The following is a 17,806-nucleotide window of genomic DNA, read 5'->3' on the forward strand; positions in this document are numbered from 1 at the left end:
GTTCTTCATTTTTCATCATCTGTATTTGATGCAGTCTTTTATGTGCGCAAACAAACTGATTCAAGTTTACAAACACAACACAACACCAACAAAGAGTCAACAGCAACACAAAGCTGTTTGGCATTGGCAGAGAAGATCTGGCACATTATTCGTGGCGTGACCCACACACTCAGCTCTGCTTCTCATCCCACAAACGCTTGTTCCTCACAAATGTGGCTCCATTGAAAAGAGAAATAAACAGGCTTTCCAACGGTATGAAATGTAATGCCAAGAAGCATTGTGACAAACAAGTAGTCGTCTACCAAACACACATTTCCTGACTTGTTGTGCTTTGTTTAGTAACTCTTCGCCCACCCAGGTAACATTAGTGTGATTTGATCCGACACAACAACAATTGAAGGTGTTTAGAGGTTTCTTTCACGTTCAGTCCGTATATGATTGGGTTGAAGACGGAGTGATAGGAAACTATTGGCAAAGTCAATATCAAACGTGTCATTTTGGGAATATTGAATCCTAGAGGAATTATAACAAGATCTAAATCAGATAAACAGGGAAAGCTGATTAAAACCAACAGGTGGGGTCAACAGGTCTGTGCAGCTTTTCTCCTGTACTCTCTACCATTCTGATATGATAGTATAAGTCTCCTGGTGTATGTAAAAAGTATGAAGATAAGAGGCAGAAGGGACACATTTACCAACATGAGCACTCCATATACAGAGAGAGCGCTCGAGCTCACACGCTGAAGATTGTAAATTGAATTGTTACAAAAATCCCCCTAATAGTAAAACTGCAGAGTTTGCTATTAGAATAAAGAATGCATCCCAATGCAGTCTCACAAGTCGGCAGAAGCCAAGACAAAACCAGACAGACATCGACAGTTCTTTTCCTCACGATGGTTGAATAATGCAGAGGTTTACAGAGAGACACGTATCTGTCGCAGGCCATGGCTGCCAGCAGTGAACACTCTGAAAAGGTCAAAGTCATATTCATCACATTTTGAAACAGACGGGCTCGATAACATATGATCTGTTTCTCTGATAAGAAGTCAATCAGAAGCCTGGGGTAAATATTGGTGCTATAAAGAACAGAGTCAATCAAAAAAGCTGCAATGAACATGTACGTGTGGTGCAGTGGGTTGAGCGTTGGTGTTCGGATCAGGGGGTCACAGGTTCAAACCCCGCTGCAGTCAGCTGAGACCCTTCACCCCAAAGTGCTCCTGTGGGGATTGCCCTCAGTATTGAGTATGTGAGTCGCTTTGGATAAAAGCGTCTAACAAGTGACATGTGATGTAATGTACATAGGCTCATGGAGGCTTTTGTGAATAACAGGGTTCATACACTTCTCCATGACTTCTCAATGACCTTTACCTAACTTTCCATGACCAAAAAGAATGACCACTGAAAATGGTTTATTTGAACATGGAACAGGAAAATAAGGTCTGATATGAAACATGTAGTGCCGATCTAAAACAAATCAAATAGTAGGCTTACTAGCTTCTACTCGCTAAAGCAACTGCAGTCAGGGAGGCAAAGTCATCAGGTATGAAAAAGGTGACAAGGACCCGACCCCTGACCCCACGGAATATCGGTTTAGGAATAACAGAGGAGTTTAGCAGTCAGAGCAACTAAAGCAGCAGGTCATAATAACAGAAACGCCAAAGAGTCACATCTAATAGAAATATATAAAAGCTTTTATTTTAATTGTGTAGCAGTCAGTTTATCATTCTGGCAGCACTGTTGAGTAAATGTATTGTCATGCCTCTGTGCAAGGCTTAGTCTTTCTATCTGTATAGCCAGTGGTGTAAAGTAACTAAGTTCATAAACTCAAGTACTATACTAGGGTACAATTTTGAGATACTTGTACTTTAAGTATTTCAATGTTTTGCTACTTTGTTCTTCTTCTCCACTACAGTTCAGAGGTACATGATGTACTTCTACTCCACTACATGTATTTAATCCCTTTAGTTACTTTACAGATGTGGATGAATGATGTGAAATATAATCAAGTGTTAAATCAGACTTTAGTTCCACCTGGAGTAAATCCTCCAGCTACCCTGCAGTATACAAAGTCATTCAAACTAGCTGCACCTTTACCAGCTTTGAGAACACTTTCATGATCAATCATTATAAAACACATCATATATATTATTCTGAAATGGACCAATCTGCACAACGACTACTTTCACTGTCGCTACTTTCACTATATTTTGATGAGAATACTTTTCTACTTTCAATTGAGGAACATTTTTGAATGCTTTTACTGTAACAGAGTATTCCTACACTCAGGTACTTCTACTTTTACTCAAGAACAAGATCTGAGTACTTCTACTTTTACTCAAGAACAAGATCTGAGTACTTCTACTTTTACTCAAGTACAAAATCTGAGCTACTTTAACTCAAGTACAGATCTGAGTACTTTACTTAAGAACAAGATCTGAGTACTTCTACTTTTATTAAGTACAACATCTGAGTACTTCTACTAAAGTACAATATCTGAGTACTTCTACTTTTACTCAAGTACAAGATCTGAGTACTTCTACTTTTACTCAAGTACAAGATCTGAGTACTTCTACTTTTACTCAAGTACAAGACCTGAGTACTTCTACTTTTACCAGGGTTGCCAACTTTGGGTACCTGGCTAGAGTGAGATTTTGATATCATGGGTTTGAGTAGCGGGACCTTAGCATATATATAGGATATATACAATATATACAAATACACAATATTGGACACAGATAAAGGGCACAAAGTTTCATTCACTAATGAAAGTCAAACACATGTTTGTTTCCACTGTTTTATTGTGTGCCTGTCGCGATAAGCACTTAATTGACTTATCGTACAATAAATAAAAATGAACTCGATAAATTGCCATTTACATGAGGATGTGACTAGCAGTTTGAAAGACTTGAATTATTATTATATATTATCATTATGTCAGTGGTCTAAAATGGTCATACAACGGTGCCGACAATATTATCGTTTATTGCAATAATTTCCGGGAAAATGTATCCAACAAAATTAATTATCGTGAGAGGCCTACTGTATATAGAAACACACACACACAAATCTACAGACTTACTCCAAACTGCCAAATATGTTAATTAACACACTCTATTTTGGCCTAGAAGAACAATAAGCAGCAGACTTTTACTTTTTTATCAATTCTACTGGATCTTAGATCTGCGCTTGCGCAATACGGGTCGGCAGTTGCGAGAGAGTATTTTTGTTGGGTAAGCTATGGTAGGGCTAACCCATACAGTGGTGGGGCTCAAGTCAGTATTTGCAATGTAATTACATACACGCCCCCTTGACAGTGAAACGCCAAGCGTGAGGGTTAGATTATTTCCCTGTCTCAATCCAAATTGAACTGTATGAAATAAAAAGGCACATTTGTCTTGTAGTAAATAAAAAAGGGTGACCTGGAGCCAATCCTGCAACTTCCCCACAGGTGAAAGAGTTGACCTGCTGAAAACCCAACCCCTGCAGGGGGGTCTGGGGGGATTCTCCCCCAGGAGATTTTTTGAAATACTAACATAAAATACACATTCTGGTACTCTCTTGAGAAGAAAAATAAATACATCTATTACTACACGACATATTTAAAAAAAAAGAATGCCATTTTAGTTTGTTGTTACTTTGTTCTGAAAGCTGAACCTGCTGCTCCTCACAGAGAGAAGAGGAAGAGGCTGTGAATTACTTTACATTGTGGATAAGGGTGGATAGCCCCCATTGTTCTGTGTGTCAAAATGAAAGACAGCCCACACACCTATCAATCATCAAACCGTGGGGTCTTATTTCATTACGTAATATTGTATCGATGTATGAGATGTACTACAGCAAAAGTATTCTCCGTCGGGACTTCCTGCAACAACACCACGCCGTTATCTTGATTCTGATTGGCCAGAAGACATTATCAAAGATGTTCTATTGAGAAGACGATCACTACGTCACAACAGTTTTCAAAACCGTTTCTAGTCTTCGGTATTCTTGTTTTTTGGCGTGAGAATAGTTTGGGCAGCGTGAGAGCGTGAGATTGAGAGTGAAAGCGTGTGTCACACGCCAGATGCATGAGAGTTGGCAACCCTACTTTTACTCAAGTACAATATCTAAGTACTTGTAGTGCCGTGAAAAGAGAGTCGGAGGCGGTGTATTAAGAATGGAGTTCCAATCTTTATTATCCATTACTTTCAGAGAGGTTAACACATGCATTGCTCTGCCTGATGAGCTAGCAGGAATGGCAGCTAAAGCTACAGGTGTTCCCCACTAAAGGGTCCGTGTGGCAACACAATAAGCAAGGTGAATTATGTCCAATAACGTGTCACCACACAAGCCCCCCCAGAATTCACACATAAACAAAATCAGCATGGCGGGGAGGAACGACACGCCGACCCCCACGACTCCTGAGCACGGGAGTCGGAAAAGTGACTCCCGCCTGTGCGGCCCCCGGAAGGGGAGGGACCGGAACAACAGGTCTTAAATCCGTGACAGGGGACGAGGCCGGGGGGCGGCCCCGTCGCGGAGGTCGAGCCAGCACCACAGGCTGGTCCAAGTCCAGGTGAGCAGCCTTCACCCGGTCCACCGAGACGTACTCGGCCTTGCCACCCAGGTCGACCACCAGGTGCTTGTCCCCGTGCTCCAAGACCCGGAAAGGCCCATCATAAGGGGGCTGCAGGGGGCCTCTGTGCGCATCGTGCCGGATGAACACGTGCTCCGCCGAGCGGAGCTCTGCGGGAACCTGGGACACCTGAGTACCGTGCTGAGTAGTAGGGATCGGAGCAAAGGCCTCAGCGGCGTCACGCAGGAAAGCCCGCTGGGTCGACGCCGACCAGGGAGCCGATGCATTTGGGAGGAAATCCCCCGGAACTCTCAGCGGCTGACCGTAGACCATCTCCGCTGTAGAACACTGCAGATCTTCCTTAGGTGCGGTCCTCAGGCCCAGCATCACCCAGGGCAGCTTGTCGACCCAGTTACCGTCCGTAAGGCCGGCCTTGAGGGCCGCCTTCATGGAGCGATGAAAGCGCTCGCAGAGGCCGTTAGCCTGAGGGTGGTAAGCGGTAGTCCTGTGCAGCTTAACCCCCAAACCGCCTGCCACAGCGTTCCAGAGCTCGGACGTGAACTGAGAGCCCCTGTCTGAGGTAATGTCTGATGGGGTGCCAAAACGACACACCCACGTTGCAATGAAGGCCCGGGCAACGTCTGCGGCTGATGTCGAAACGAGCGGAACCGCCTCCGGCCAACGGGTCGTTCTGTCCACCATGGTGAGGAGGTAGGAAAACCCCTGAGAGGAAGGCAACGGACCAACCAGGTCAATGTTGACGTGATCAAACCTCCTCTCAGGCACCAGGAAACGCTCCAATGGGGCCTTCGTGTGGCGGTGCACCTTAGCGCGTTGACAAGCCACGCACTCCCTGGCCCAAGTCCTCACGTCCCTTTTCAGTCCTTGCCAAACGAACTTCGCCGCTACCAAACGCACCGAAGGTTTAACGCCGGGGTGTGACAGGCCGTGCACAGCCTCGAACACAGGACGCCTCCAGCTGGCAGGGACGACAGGCCGCGCCAGGCCCGTAGAGACGTCACACAGGAGAGTAATGCCCGCGTCGCCGAACATCACGTCCTCCAAGCGCAGCCCCGCGCTCTCCACCTTCAGGGCCTGGACGCCGGGATCTGTGACCTGGTCTGCCGCCATGCGAGTATAGTCCAGGCCCAACTGGACGGCACCGATGACGACCCTGGAGAGGCAATCAGCAACCAGGTTCGACTTGCCAGCCACGTGCTTAATGTCCGTAGTGAACTCCGATATGTAGGACAGCTGCCGCTGCTGACGTGCCGACCAAGGCTCCGCCACTTTTGACATGGCGAAGGTGAGCGGCTTGTGGTCGACAAACGCCGTAAATTCACGGCCTTCCAGCATGAAACGGAAGTGCCGCACGGCCAAATAAAGTCCGAGGAGCTCCCGGTCAAAGGCGCTGTATTTGCGTTCTCTAGGCGTCAGCTGGCGGCTGAAAAAGGCGAGCGGCTGCCAAGCGCCCTCCACCCACTGCTCGTGCACTGCGCCGACCGCGTAGTCTGACGCGTCCGTGGTGATGGAGATGGGAGCCGTAGATTATGGGTGTGCCAGCAAAGCCGCCTGAGCCAACGCGGTCTTGACCTCAGCAAAAGCGCCGTCCGCCTCTGCTGTCCAGTCGATCTCCTGGACGGGGGTCTTGCCTTTCAACGCTTCATACAGCGGCCGCATGATGTGTGCGGCCCGGGCGATGAAACGGTGGTAGAAAGTCACCATCCCCAGAAACTCACGGAGCGACCGGGCTGTGAGCGGGCGAGGAAACGCCGCAACAGCCTCCACCTTCGCTGGCAGAGGTGTCGCACCGCCCTTGGTGACGCGGTGCCCCAGGAAATCGATGTCCGACACCCCGAACTGGCACTTTGCAGGATTGATGATTAATCCGTGTTCGTTGAGCCGTGTGAAAAGGGCTCGGAGGTGGGACAGGTGCTCCTGCACTGAAGCGCTGGCGACGAGTATGTCGTTGAGGTAAACAAACACAAACGGCAGGTCCCGCAGCACCGAATCCATCAGGCGCTGGAACGTCTGAGCGGCATTCTTGAGTCCAAAAGGCATCCGCAGGAACTCAAAAAGTCCAAAAGGCGTTATCACTGCTGTCTTGGGAATGTCCAGGGGGTGCATGGGCACCTGGTGGTATCCACGCACCAGGTCCACCTTGGAAAACACCCCCGTACCGGCCAGATGCGCCGAAAAGTCCTGAATGTGCGGCACCGGATAGCGGTCAGGCGTAGTGGCGTCGTTGAGTCGGCGGTAATCCCCGCACGGGCGGAACCCGCCGTTCGATTTGGGAACGACGTGCAGGGGGAAGCCCAAGGACTGTCGGAGCGGCGGACAATGCCCAGGCGCTCCATGGTTGCGAACTCCGCCCTCGCTACAAGCCAGCTTAGAAGGGTTCAACCGCCGGGCCCTGGCGTAGACAGGAGGCCCCCCGGTAGTGACGTGGTGTTCCACGCCATGCTTAGTGGTAAGCGCAGAGAAGGTGGGTAGCGACAGGTCTGGAAACTCGGCCAACAGTCTGAGAAACGTGTCTGCACCTGACAGCGAGCCTGACAGCCCGTCGTACGCTGCGCTGCCAAGTGTGCACACGAGGGAAGAAAACGTTAAGGCATCAACCAAACGCCTATTCTTAACGTCCACTAAGAGTCCATGAGCACACAAAAAAATCCGCTCCGAGGAGGGGAAAAGAAATGTCCGCTGTCACAAAATCCCAGCTGAAACGCTGTCCTCCGATGCACAAACACATAGGCCTCACGCCGTACGTGCGAATGGGACTGCCGTTAGCCGTCGTCAATCGCGGTCCGTGCCCCCCACGGGCGACGTCTTCACTCGACGCTGGAACTACGCTCCGTTGAGCGCCCGTGTCACACAGAAACAAGATCCCCGAAACGCTGTCGCTGACGAAGAGGAGCCTGCACGTGCCGCCGACGCTCAGAGCCACTACTGAGCGCCGGCCCCTCCGTTTCCCGGGGGTTTGTAGCTGCACGGAGCGATGCATCTCTTCGCCCTTGTCCCGAAACGTGCGTGGTAAACGCACTCTCCGGCGTCTCCACGCCGGCTAGCCACAGCCGTGTCCGGCCTCCGCCACGCTTTCTTGACTGCCGTTGGGCCGCTGAGCGTCGCGGCTAACGTCTCTGCCCCGGGCTGTTGCGTAGCCAGGAAAAAACGATCCGCTTCCTCAGCCAAAGCACGGGGCTCCGTGACAGGCGTGTTGGCCAGCGCCGTCTGTACCCGGGGAGGCAAGTGACGCAGGAAAATCTCCGTGAATAAAATCCGGGGATCTTCCCCCCCTAGCAGATTTAGCATATTCTCCATTAGCTGGGATGGCTTGCTGTCTCCTAGGCCTTGAATGTCAAGTATCTGGCGGGCCCTCTCCTTAGCAGATAAGCTAAATGTCTTAAGGAGAAGGGCCTTAATCGCCTCATATTTGCCATGATGTGGGGGGGCTGCGATGAATCCCACCAACCTGGACGACGTGGAGCTCCCCAGCGCTGCTACCACATGGTAGTATTTTAGGTGCCCGTCACGGACCTGTCGGCAGGCGAAATGTGCCTCCACGTGTGCGAACCATGCCTCCGCGGCGTGATCCCAGAATTCCGGCAGCTTTATGAAAACATCGCGCTCAGCCATGTTCGTTAATTTTCCGGAAACTTTCTCGGAAAAGTCAGGGTCACCAGTGTACTGCCGTGAAAAGAGAGTCGGAGGCGGTGTATTAAGAATGGAGTTCCAATCTTTATTATCCATTACTTTCAGAGAGGTTAACACATGCACTGCTCTGCCTGATGAGCTAGCAGGAATGGCAGCTAAAGCTACAGGTGTTCCCCACTAAAGGGTCCGTGTGGCAACACAATAGGCAAGGTGAATTATGTCCAATAACGTGTCACCACATACTTCTACTTTTACTCAAGTACAAGATCTGAGTACTTCTACTTTTACTCAAGTACAAGATCTGAGTACTATTAGAAAAGGAAGGCTAAAGCTAACGTTAGCAGATAGTGACAATGTATGCTAGCTAGCTAGCTCAACGATTCCTTAAATAATATTGCGACAGAAAAACGTTCCAGTTCACATCACGCTCTGCCGCTCTGCTCTGCACACCTGAACGGCCCGTTCTAACAGCTGTTCACCAGCGGCTCAGTCTGTGCCACAGTGACTCCGCACAGTTAACGAACGCACCGTAGATAATGTAGCTGACCCTCATCCCGGAGCAGCAGAGTTCAGCCGACAGGCAGGAAGACTCGAGCACACAGCTCGCGCTTCATATATTAAAAAATAACACCATGCGCGTCATGATGGCACCTAACAGCTCGCGACCGCAGATTATTTCGGTGATTAGATAACATGTAAATTATATTTGACGCAACTTTAGTTACATTTCCATGACTTTTCCAAAACTTTGGGAAAAATATTGTTTTCCATAACTTTTCCAGGGCCTGGAATTTGCATTTTGAATTTCCATGACTTTTCCAGGTTTTCAATGACCGTAGGCCTACGAACCCTGGAACAACAATGATGCACACAATAGTGGAATTACTGCAGATGATCAGAACATAAACATGATCACAAAATACAGATATCTATATCTCTGCACTTCCACATGCCCATCAAAAGTGATGTCACATCCACGTTTCAGCAGTTGGATCTTAGCCAAGCATCCGAACGGAGCCGCGTGCGCTCGGCAATCAGTGTCCCACACACCAGCCGCCACCGCTCCCACTCAAGCTCCCCCAACGAGACACCTCCAACTCCAGACAGGTCCCAGGCTTCGTCTACTCCGCCAGCGTGGGCAAACAACCGGGGCCACAACAGGCACAGCCAGCTCCAATCTCCCCACCAACGGCATCCTGCCTCACGGCCCCTACACACGGCGGCGTGCGTTGCCGCTTGGCAGTGGGCGTGTCTTGAGCTTGGGGAGTTTCCTCGAGCAACGCGACCAACAACCAATCACATGCATCTCTCCTGTCAATTGCATAAAAAGTTTTACATGTCACACTTTATATGATGAACATTTATGACATTAATGTCTATGGTGCTATTTTACGCAACATTCCATGCTGGCTAAATACTGTCTATGTCTGCTAGCTGTCCATTCAAACGAAGTACACTGGATATAAACTCCCCAAACAGGCGAACATCTACCAGTTTCACCCACTATCTCTGCAACCTCCCTCCATGCCTGGCTCCTCTGGTTTGTATCCCGGTAGGTGAACAGGGACTGATCATAAAGCACCGGGTGATTCCCTACCGCTACGATTATTTTCTCCTCCATTTTTTGTTATATGAGGAAATGAACTGCGGTCTGGCTCTCCCAGCATACACGCGGTTTGATTGGATAGTGCTTGTACTGGTAGATTTGCATAAACGGGATTTGATTGGCTGACGCCTCCGTCGAGGCGTCAAAAGTAGAACATTGCTCTACTTTTGCAGCGAGCACCGCGAGAAAAGCTACGCTTTGCTCCCACAATGCAGTTCGGCGAATCATGACGTCACCCCATTCAAAGTGAATGGGCAGAAGCGTTGAAGCGGCAACGCACGCCGCCGTGTGTAGGGGCCGTCATTAGCAGCCCCCGGCCACTCGCAGCGGCGCACTCGACACGCCTCTCGGACGGAGCCGCACTCCGAAACGGAGCCCGAACTCAGGAGGTGGACAGTCATTCAACTCCAACGTTTCCTGAGAGAAAACGGCATCCACTTTCACCGAAATGACAACAAGGCTAGACTGTTCCACCTCTACAAAGCCTACAGCAGCACAACGGCAAGAACAACGAGACACACAACTCTTCCTGCTCCAGAGCCAACCACCGCGCGGCGCGCGCACCACGGGTCGTGACGTCACAGGCCTCCGTCCTCCTCCACGGACACAGCCCGACTCACCAGCACCCCCTGGTGGGGGCCAGGTCATATTGCCCTCTGTGCCTGCTCTCTCTGTGTCTGACATGTCGTAGCTCATGTCAACCTTTCTCTCATCCCTGTGCTCACAGGCTTCACGAAATCCCCTTGCACATACATCCCTTCATCCCTCCATCCCTTCTTCTTCTTCTTCTTCTTCTTCTTCGTCTTCTTCTTCTTCTTCTTCTTCTTCTTCTTCTTCTTCTTCTTCTTCTTCTTCTTCTTCTTCTTCTTCTTCTTCTTCTTCTTCTTCTTCTTCTTCTTCTTCTTCTCTACCTTCAGCAGTCCACAGCAACCCAGCTTCTGTTTACCTTCCTCCTTTAGCAGCTAATCCCGTATCAACAGCACCTCACCCAGTAACCCAAGGGGCCATACTACATGCTAACCCATTAGCCGACTCTTACCCAGTACCTTCTTTTCCCAACTGGTCTATCCTTTCCCCCCCATCCCTACCCCATAGCTTTACTGCCGCATCTTCGCAGCACGCGCATCCCTCTCTTGCCAATTATGCGGAGCCCCCTCCCACCCGTCCTCAGCATGGTCAGTCAGCGACCCACCACCCGAGCCGCCCCGCTCACTCCCCTTTCCGTCAAGAGGCAACGCCTCAACCTTCAACCGCCTGTCACCTGCCGCACCTCCACCTCCCATCATCTCTATGCCCGCAAACGAACGTTAACCAACCAACGCCCCCGTTTCAAAGGGCGTCCACAGACGCGGAAGGCCAATCCTCTACCAGGGAGGCAGGATGGTGCGCAACAATTTCAATGACCTAGGCTGCTCTCTTTCTAGCTGCCGCCTCATGCACATCTGCTCTTTCTGCGGCGGCGCTCATGCCAGGAGCACCTGCCCTCACAACCCAACTACACCAGCAGATTGAATAGCACGACACCTCAGCACACCCGTCAAGATAAGCAACTTAGCTACCGCCTCAGTGAATCATCCAGATAGTTTGTTTACTTTCTCACCAATGGCTTCACCCATGGTTTCCCCCAGGCATAGCAATACTGCCGGACACATCTCACATCTGCCACAACCTTCAGTCCGCTTTAACAGAACCTCACACCTTCGACACCTTACTGGCCAAAGAAGTCAAAGAAGGATTCATGATAGGCCATTCGATAGTCCCCCCTTTCCAGTGTCCGCATCATTCCAGTAGGCATAGCTACTCGGAAATACTCCGGGAAAAGAGGCTCATAATAGACCTGTCTTCTCCACACGGCTCAGCCATCCCGAGCATTAACAGCGTCATTCCAAGCCCCATTACATTACATTGCATTTAGCTGACGCTTTTATCCAAAGCGACTTACAATAAGTGCGTTCGACCAACAAAATACAAACTTGAAGAAAACAGAATCATATAAGTGCATCAGGTTTCATAGAGCAAAACATTTCAAGTGCTACTCAACTGGCTTTAGGTAAGCCAGTCCTTTATTAGTATATAAGTGCTTTGTTAGTAATTCTATCGCTCGAAGTGGAGTCGAAAGAGATGATCTTCCGCCTGAACTCGTATCCCAGCCCATACGAGCCACTAACCAAATACCTCAGCGCAAGGTACGATGCACACGCAACGCCTCAACACTTTCTCACCGAAACAGGGAACGGCCACACGTTTCTGGTTCCAGAGACACTTCCACAATGTGTTGCTTATTTTGGGGATATGTTCAGAACATTATTCGAGCCATTCCTTCCGCATTGGCGCAGCGTCCACAGCAGCTTGTGTGTGTGTGTGTGTGTGTGTGTGTGTGTGTGTGTGTGTGTGTGTGTGTGTGTGTGTGTGTGTGTGTGTGTGTGTGTGTGTGTGTGTGTGTGTGTGTGTGTGTGTGTGTGTGTGTGTGTGTGTGTGTGTGTGTGTGTGTGTCAGACAAAGACAGTAAAACGTAATCCTTAATATGGATTTTGGATGTTTGAGTGGATTACAGAAAACATCATTAAGTCCCACTTTATTATTATTTATGTTAATTATTATAACGTGTTACATCATATTATTTTGTATTACTCTGTATATTATATAACCGTTTCTTATATTAAATGATCTTATAAAGTTGTTGTTAATGTGTTTGCTAACAGGCCAAAGTTTCTCTCCTCAGAGGACTAAGGAGAAACCTTTTTTGTTGACCGTCTCGGATCAATTATTCTGTGGACACGGCTGTCATCTGAATACATTGCATCATATTACTGAGAGGCCAACACACACACACACACACACACACACACACACACACACACACACACACACACACACACACACACACACACACACACACCACACACACACACACACACACACACACACACACACACACACACACACACACACACACAGGTGTTTGTCTCTCAGCAACGTCTGCATCCTTGCAGCAGACAAACCTATAGTGTCCAGCTTCTTCAGAGTGGATCATTACAGGGGAGGAGGGCTTCCTCTCATCATGTCACAGCTCTCACTAACAAGCTGAGTCACATACACTGTTTTATTGTTAGTTCCCACGTTGAATCTTAAAACATAATTGTTGATGGTTGTTTCAGTTGTCTAACTATTGTCTGTAATAGTTGTCCTCATTATATTGAATGCTTTCAAGGTTATCGTGCTGATCTGAACACAAGTATAACATATGTAAATGTTCCTACACTTTCAGGCATGGAACCAGTAAGTCAATAATTATTCTGTATGAGTGTATTTCAATGTACTGATGTACTGAGAGTGTTGAATTCATTGAATATGGTATTCTTATGCAAGCATTTACAAGCATTGATTAACATAGTGTATATGCTATGGATTATTCTCACTTACATTTTCCTTCTATGTGATGATGCTATGCTGGCTGGGGCACGTTTAGCCTTTTTTTCAGGTCTTCCTCTCCTCCCTTTACCGGTTGGTCTTTGAATGCACCTCTCTTTTTGCTTTAGGTGCAAACACAAACATTTGAAATCTGAGTGAAATACTGTTTCAATAAGTGAGAGATGCCAGGATTGTGGTGCATGTAGTTTATGAGAAGGTCTTAGTTTGTGTACATCACTTCTTCGATTACTTGGAATTGATATTTACTATTGTCAGGTCCAGCTGTGAACGTTTGCCGTTCACATGCATGCAGGTTATTGTGGTTTTTAGTATTGTATGTGTTGAATTAGGACATGTTGCAGTTATATCCCGTCCTTTTATCCAGATATAGAAAGCCTGAGTAAGTCTGTGAACTCCTGTTTGAATAACTGAGACAGGCCAGACCTTTGCTGCATGTAGTGTATGTGGAGGTGAGATATTCCCAGCACAATATTGTCACGTGCAACGCTAGGAGATTTTACAATTCACATGCATGCATGCAGGCTGATTTTGTATTAATATATGAATATTGAGTAACATACGTTGTTTTATTGTTAGTACCTGGACACAGGTAGATAATCATACTGTATACATGTGTATACTGCTTCTGCATGCAAGTATTTGTGCACATATATGCATTTAAAATAAGGAAAGAATATATTCTCACTTATATTTGACTTACTTCAAATGAGATGATATTGATTATTGTCTGCTTGTGACCTTTCCTTAAGTCTTGCATCTCCTTTCTATAACTCTTGTTCTTTCTATGAATGTGTTCTCTGTTCAGGCCGACTTGCAAACATGAAGGAGGCAATGTGTAGGAGTGTGAAATAATGTTTAAATCAATGCGAATTACCATCTTGGTGGTTCATGTAGTTTATGAGACTTTTTTCCTGCCCTTCATTTGTGTGCTTCTCTTCTCCAGCGACATGAAGCTAAATTCAATATTGTCAAGTACAAGTGTTAGGAAGGTTGTAATTCACATGCACGCAGGCTTATTGTGTTTTTGCATTACTGTTGGTGTTGAATTACGACATTTTCCTTTGAACATTTCCCTTATTGTGCATTTATATTCCCCCTTCCTTCGCAGATATAGAGAGCCTGAATACGTCTGTGAACTACTGTATGTGGAGGTGAGATTTTCCGAGATGTTATATTTAACATGGTCACATACAACTGTTGGAGATTGCATGCAGGCTGATTTTGTATTAATATCTGAAATGTAGCTAACAGCATCTCATTAACAGTTCCTGTATTGTTCCTCTCTTTGGAGCAGACATGAAGAGCAACAGCAGCCTGAACCCTCCCTACTTTCAGTTGACTCTGTTTGCAGACTTTGGGCCCCTCAGATACCTGTTCTTCATCTTGTGTCTGTTCATCTATGTGACTATAGTCTCTGCTAACATGGTCATTATTCTGGCAGTGTTCCTGGAGAAGTCTCTGCATCAGCCCATGTATATTTTCATCAGCTCTCTGTGTGTAAACTCTCTGTTTGGCTCAGCTGGATTCTTCCCCAGGTTACTGCAGGACATCGTCTCTGACTCTCATTTGGTCTCACGTCCATTATGCTTTATTCAGGTGTATGTTATTTACACCTATGCTTCCTGTGAGCTGACCATCCTCACCATCATGGCCTACGACAGATTCATTGCTATCTGTCAGCCCTTACACTACCACAGTAAAATGACCTTCAAATGGGTGCAGGTTCTTGTGCTCGTTGCTGTTTTATACCCAGTGTTTACTATTGGCTTCTGCGTCTATCTTACTGTTAGATTACCGCTGTGTGGAAATAAACTGAACCGGATTTTCTGCTCTAACTGGCCTGTGGTGCAGCTCTCCTGTGTGGACACCACTCTGAACAACATAGCTGGTCAGTTTGTCATGGTGACCGGCATCTTCATCCCCCTATTCTTCGTCCTGTACACATATCTACAGATTCTGCTGGTCTGCAGGAAGAGATCGTCTGAATTCAGAGGAAAGGCGTTACAAACCTGCCTGCCTCACATCGTGTCCTTTATGACCTACTCCATCTCTCTCTTCCTCGAGGTGTCTTTAAGTCGATTTGAGGCTGATCAACTGAATCCAAGCGTCGCAGTTATTTTGTCTTTAGCGTATCTGATCATTCCCCCCCTCAATAACCCTATCGTGTATGGCCTGGGTCTGCCTCAAATCAAAGGAGTCGTGTTAAGATTTCTGAAGAAGGGTCCTGCTGCTGAAATATAAAAGGAATATGTTGACCATGTTAGATTGTGTTTCCTATCATAATTATTTAAAGGGATACATGATTAGATAGAGATCAACATAAAGCACAACAACAATATTGTATATGCTTGATTTAACTCAGATTTGGCTTGAATTTCCCTCAAATGTTAAAAAATTACTATTCTGTTAAATGTAATAGATTTAAAGTTAGAACACATATTATGTTCTGCCTCTTCATGCATATTTAAGGTCAATATTAAAAGGTATTTTATTTGAACATGTCCTCATAAAAGTAGATTCGACAGGAATTCAGGTTTACTGTATGTTAGGCATTGTGATGTTACACCACTTACTGTTATTGTGTTTTAATGTTTTGTTGTGAATCATTCACCCTATGTTACTATAATGAAAATGTAATGATGAAGTAATATATTCAATAAACAACAGTCTACAGCCATGTGAGTCCCTGCTTTTTCACCTTCACTTAAATGCTATTGTTAGCCATTTGGAACATGTTTAACCTTGAAGCATGCTAACATTAGATAATTATCAGTGCAGCTGAGGATTATGGGAATTAATAAACTATCAAGCTTTCTATGTTTGGCCCCCTGCCTTAACTTGAATGTTATACGTACAGTAAATTACAAAGATCGGCAGTTCTTTGTCCAAAACGTTTGCCTTGGTGAACTATTTTTGCAAGAACATATTTTGTGAAATGTTAGTAAGATTGGTCACTTTCCATGCAGGTTTAGTATGAACTTGCTGTTTTCAAAATAAGTGTTTTGCATTAATAATTGTAATTTATCTATGATAGAAGTAGAATAGACACTAAATAACCAAATATAATATCACAAAAAGCGGGCCTGACACCTGAGAGCTGACATTCACTTTTAGGACTAAACTTGACCGTTTTTCTTGTGGTCTTGGGTCAAAATGTTTATTTTCCAAAATATATTACCTTCCACGAAATTACATATGGAAACTTTCAGGGATTGTCACTAACAGCTGGCTTACTCTAGATACAATGCACTTTTCAACAGCTCACCTCTGGCCAGGGGCAGACTGGCCATTGGTAATACCGGGAGTTTTCCCGGTGGGCCGGTGCTGTGCGTGGGCCGGAGGGCCAAACAAAAACAAAAATATATTTAAAAAATAATAATTTTTACATTCACGCAGTGAAGGATCAGGAGTGAGTGACTGAGAGACCTAGCTGGCAGTTGCTTACAGATGGATAAACAAGCTTCTGTTACTGAGTTTAGGCTAGTTAGCTAGCAGGTTTATTGTTTTGGGTGCAGTCACTTTTGCCTCCACTTGCTGTTCAAATAAATGTTGAAAGAAAAAGTAAATCTGTTCATATGGGTGTTGAGAGATGTATCCATAGATTTAGTCCCTAATTTTGCTCTCAATGTGCACCAGATTGATGCATTTAACTTCAACATTTAAAAAAAATCTTCCCGGGGGAGCATGCCCCCGGACCCCCCTAGAAGAGGTGAAGTCCACCACCTGCACACACCCCCTGTTAAATTGTCTCACCCACATTGAGGATGCTTCCTACACCCATGTTTTATTCCATGTGTTAAGTCAGGCAAATTGGGTCCAAATGTTATTGCATCAATGATCTGTTAACATTAAAATCACTAAAAATATGCTGTAACTATTTTGCTCTAGGCAACTCAAGGGCTCAGGTAATGTGATTACTATATGAATAATGGTCCAAAATAACATAAAATGCATAGGTTTTTTTGTTAAGTAACATACTTTCGTTGCCGGCCGGCCGATACATGCCGCGCATTAATAATAATAATAATGCATTTTATTTATATAGCGCTTTTCACACCTCAAAGACGCTTTACAGTATGAAGGAGGGTAGACAAACAAGGACAGGCAAACAAGTAAGTAAAAAATAAAAAGGCAGTCAAGAGGAAGTTGATTGAGAGGGGGGGGGCTTATGGGTAGACAGAGTTGAAAAGATGTGTTTTGAGGCGGGACTGAAAGACTGTGAGGGACTCAGAGTCACGGAGATATTGGGGGAGGGAATTCCAGAGCCTAGGAGCTGCCACTGAGAAGGCTCTGTCCCCAAAGCTGCAGAGTGTGGATGTAGGAATGGATAGGAGTCCAGCTGCGGTGGATCTGAGGGACCGTGGGGGTTGATAAGGAGTGAGAAGGTTTGTGAGATAAGGGGGGGCCATATGGTGGAGTGCTTTGTAGGTGAGGACCAGAATTTTGTAGTTGATGCGATGGGAGACAGGAAGCCAGTGGAGGTCTTTGAGGACTACGGTGATGTGATGCCATGATTTGGTATGTGTGAGGAGACGTGCAGCTGCATTTTGAACCCGTTGGAGT

At 46.5% G+C, this 17,806-nt stretch overlaps 1 protein-coding gene and 1 pseudogene across 1 annotated transcript; one reads left to right on the plus strand and one right to left on the minus strand.

Annotated features, from left to right (window-relative positions):
• Nucleotides 1-364: 364 nt before the first annotated feature.
• Nucleotides 365-16,842, minus strand: LOC117534567 (annotated as a pseudogene).
• Nucleotides 14,441-15,850, plus strand: LOC117534566 (olfactory receptor 51L1-like). Its single transcript, XM_034198790.1, has one exon. The coding sequence runs from the start codon at nucleotides 14,540-14,542 to the stop codon at nucleotides 15,482-15,484; it is 945 nt and encodes a 314-aa protein (XP_034054681.1). The 5' UTR covers nucleotides 14,441-14,539; the 3' UTR covers nucleotides 15,485-15,850.
• Nucleotides 16,843-17,806: the final 964 nt, after the last annotated feature.

The sequence above is a fragment of the Gymnodraco acuticeps genome, unplaced genomic scaffold (assembly GCF_902827175.1).
Source record: "Gymnodraco acuticeps unplaced genomic scaffold, fGymAcu1.1, whole genome shotgun sequence".
In the NCBI taxonomy this organism is placed as follows: Eukaryota; Metazoa; Chordata; class Actinopteri; order Perciformes; family Bathydraconidae; genus Gymnodraco; species Gymnodraco acuticeps.

Excerpts from the sequence above, each read along its gene's own strand:
- LOC117534566 (XM_034198790.1), top strand. The coding sequence starts at position 14,540 with ATGAAGAGCAACAGCAGCCTGAACCCTCCCTACTTTCAGTTGACTCTG.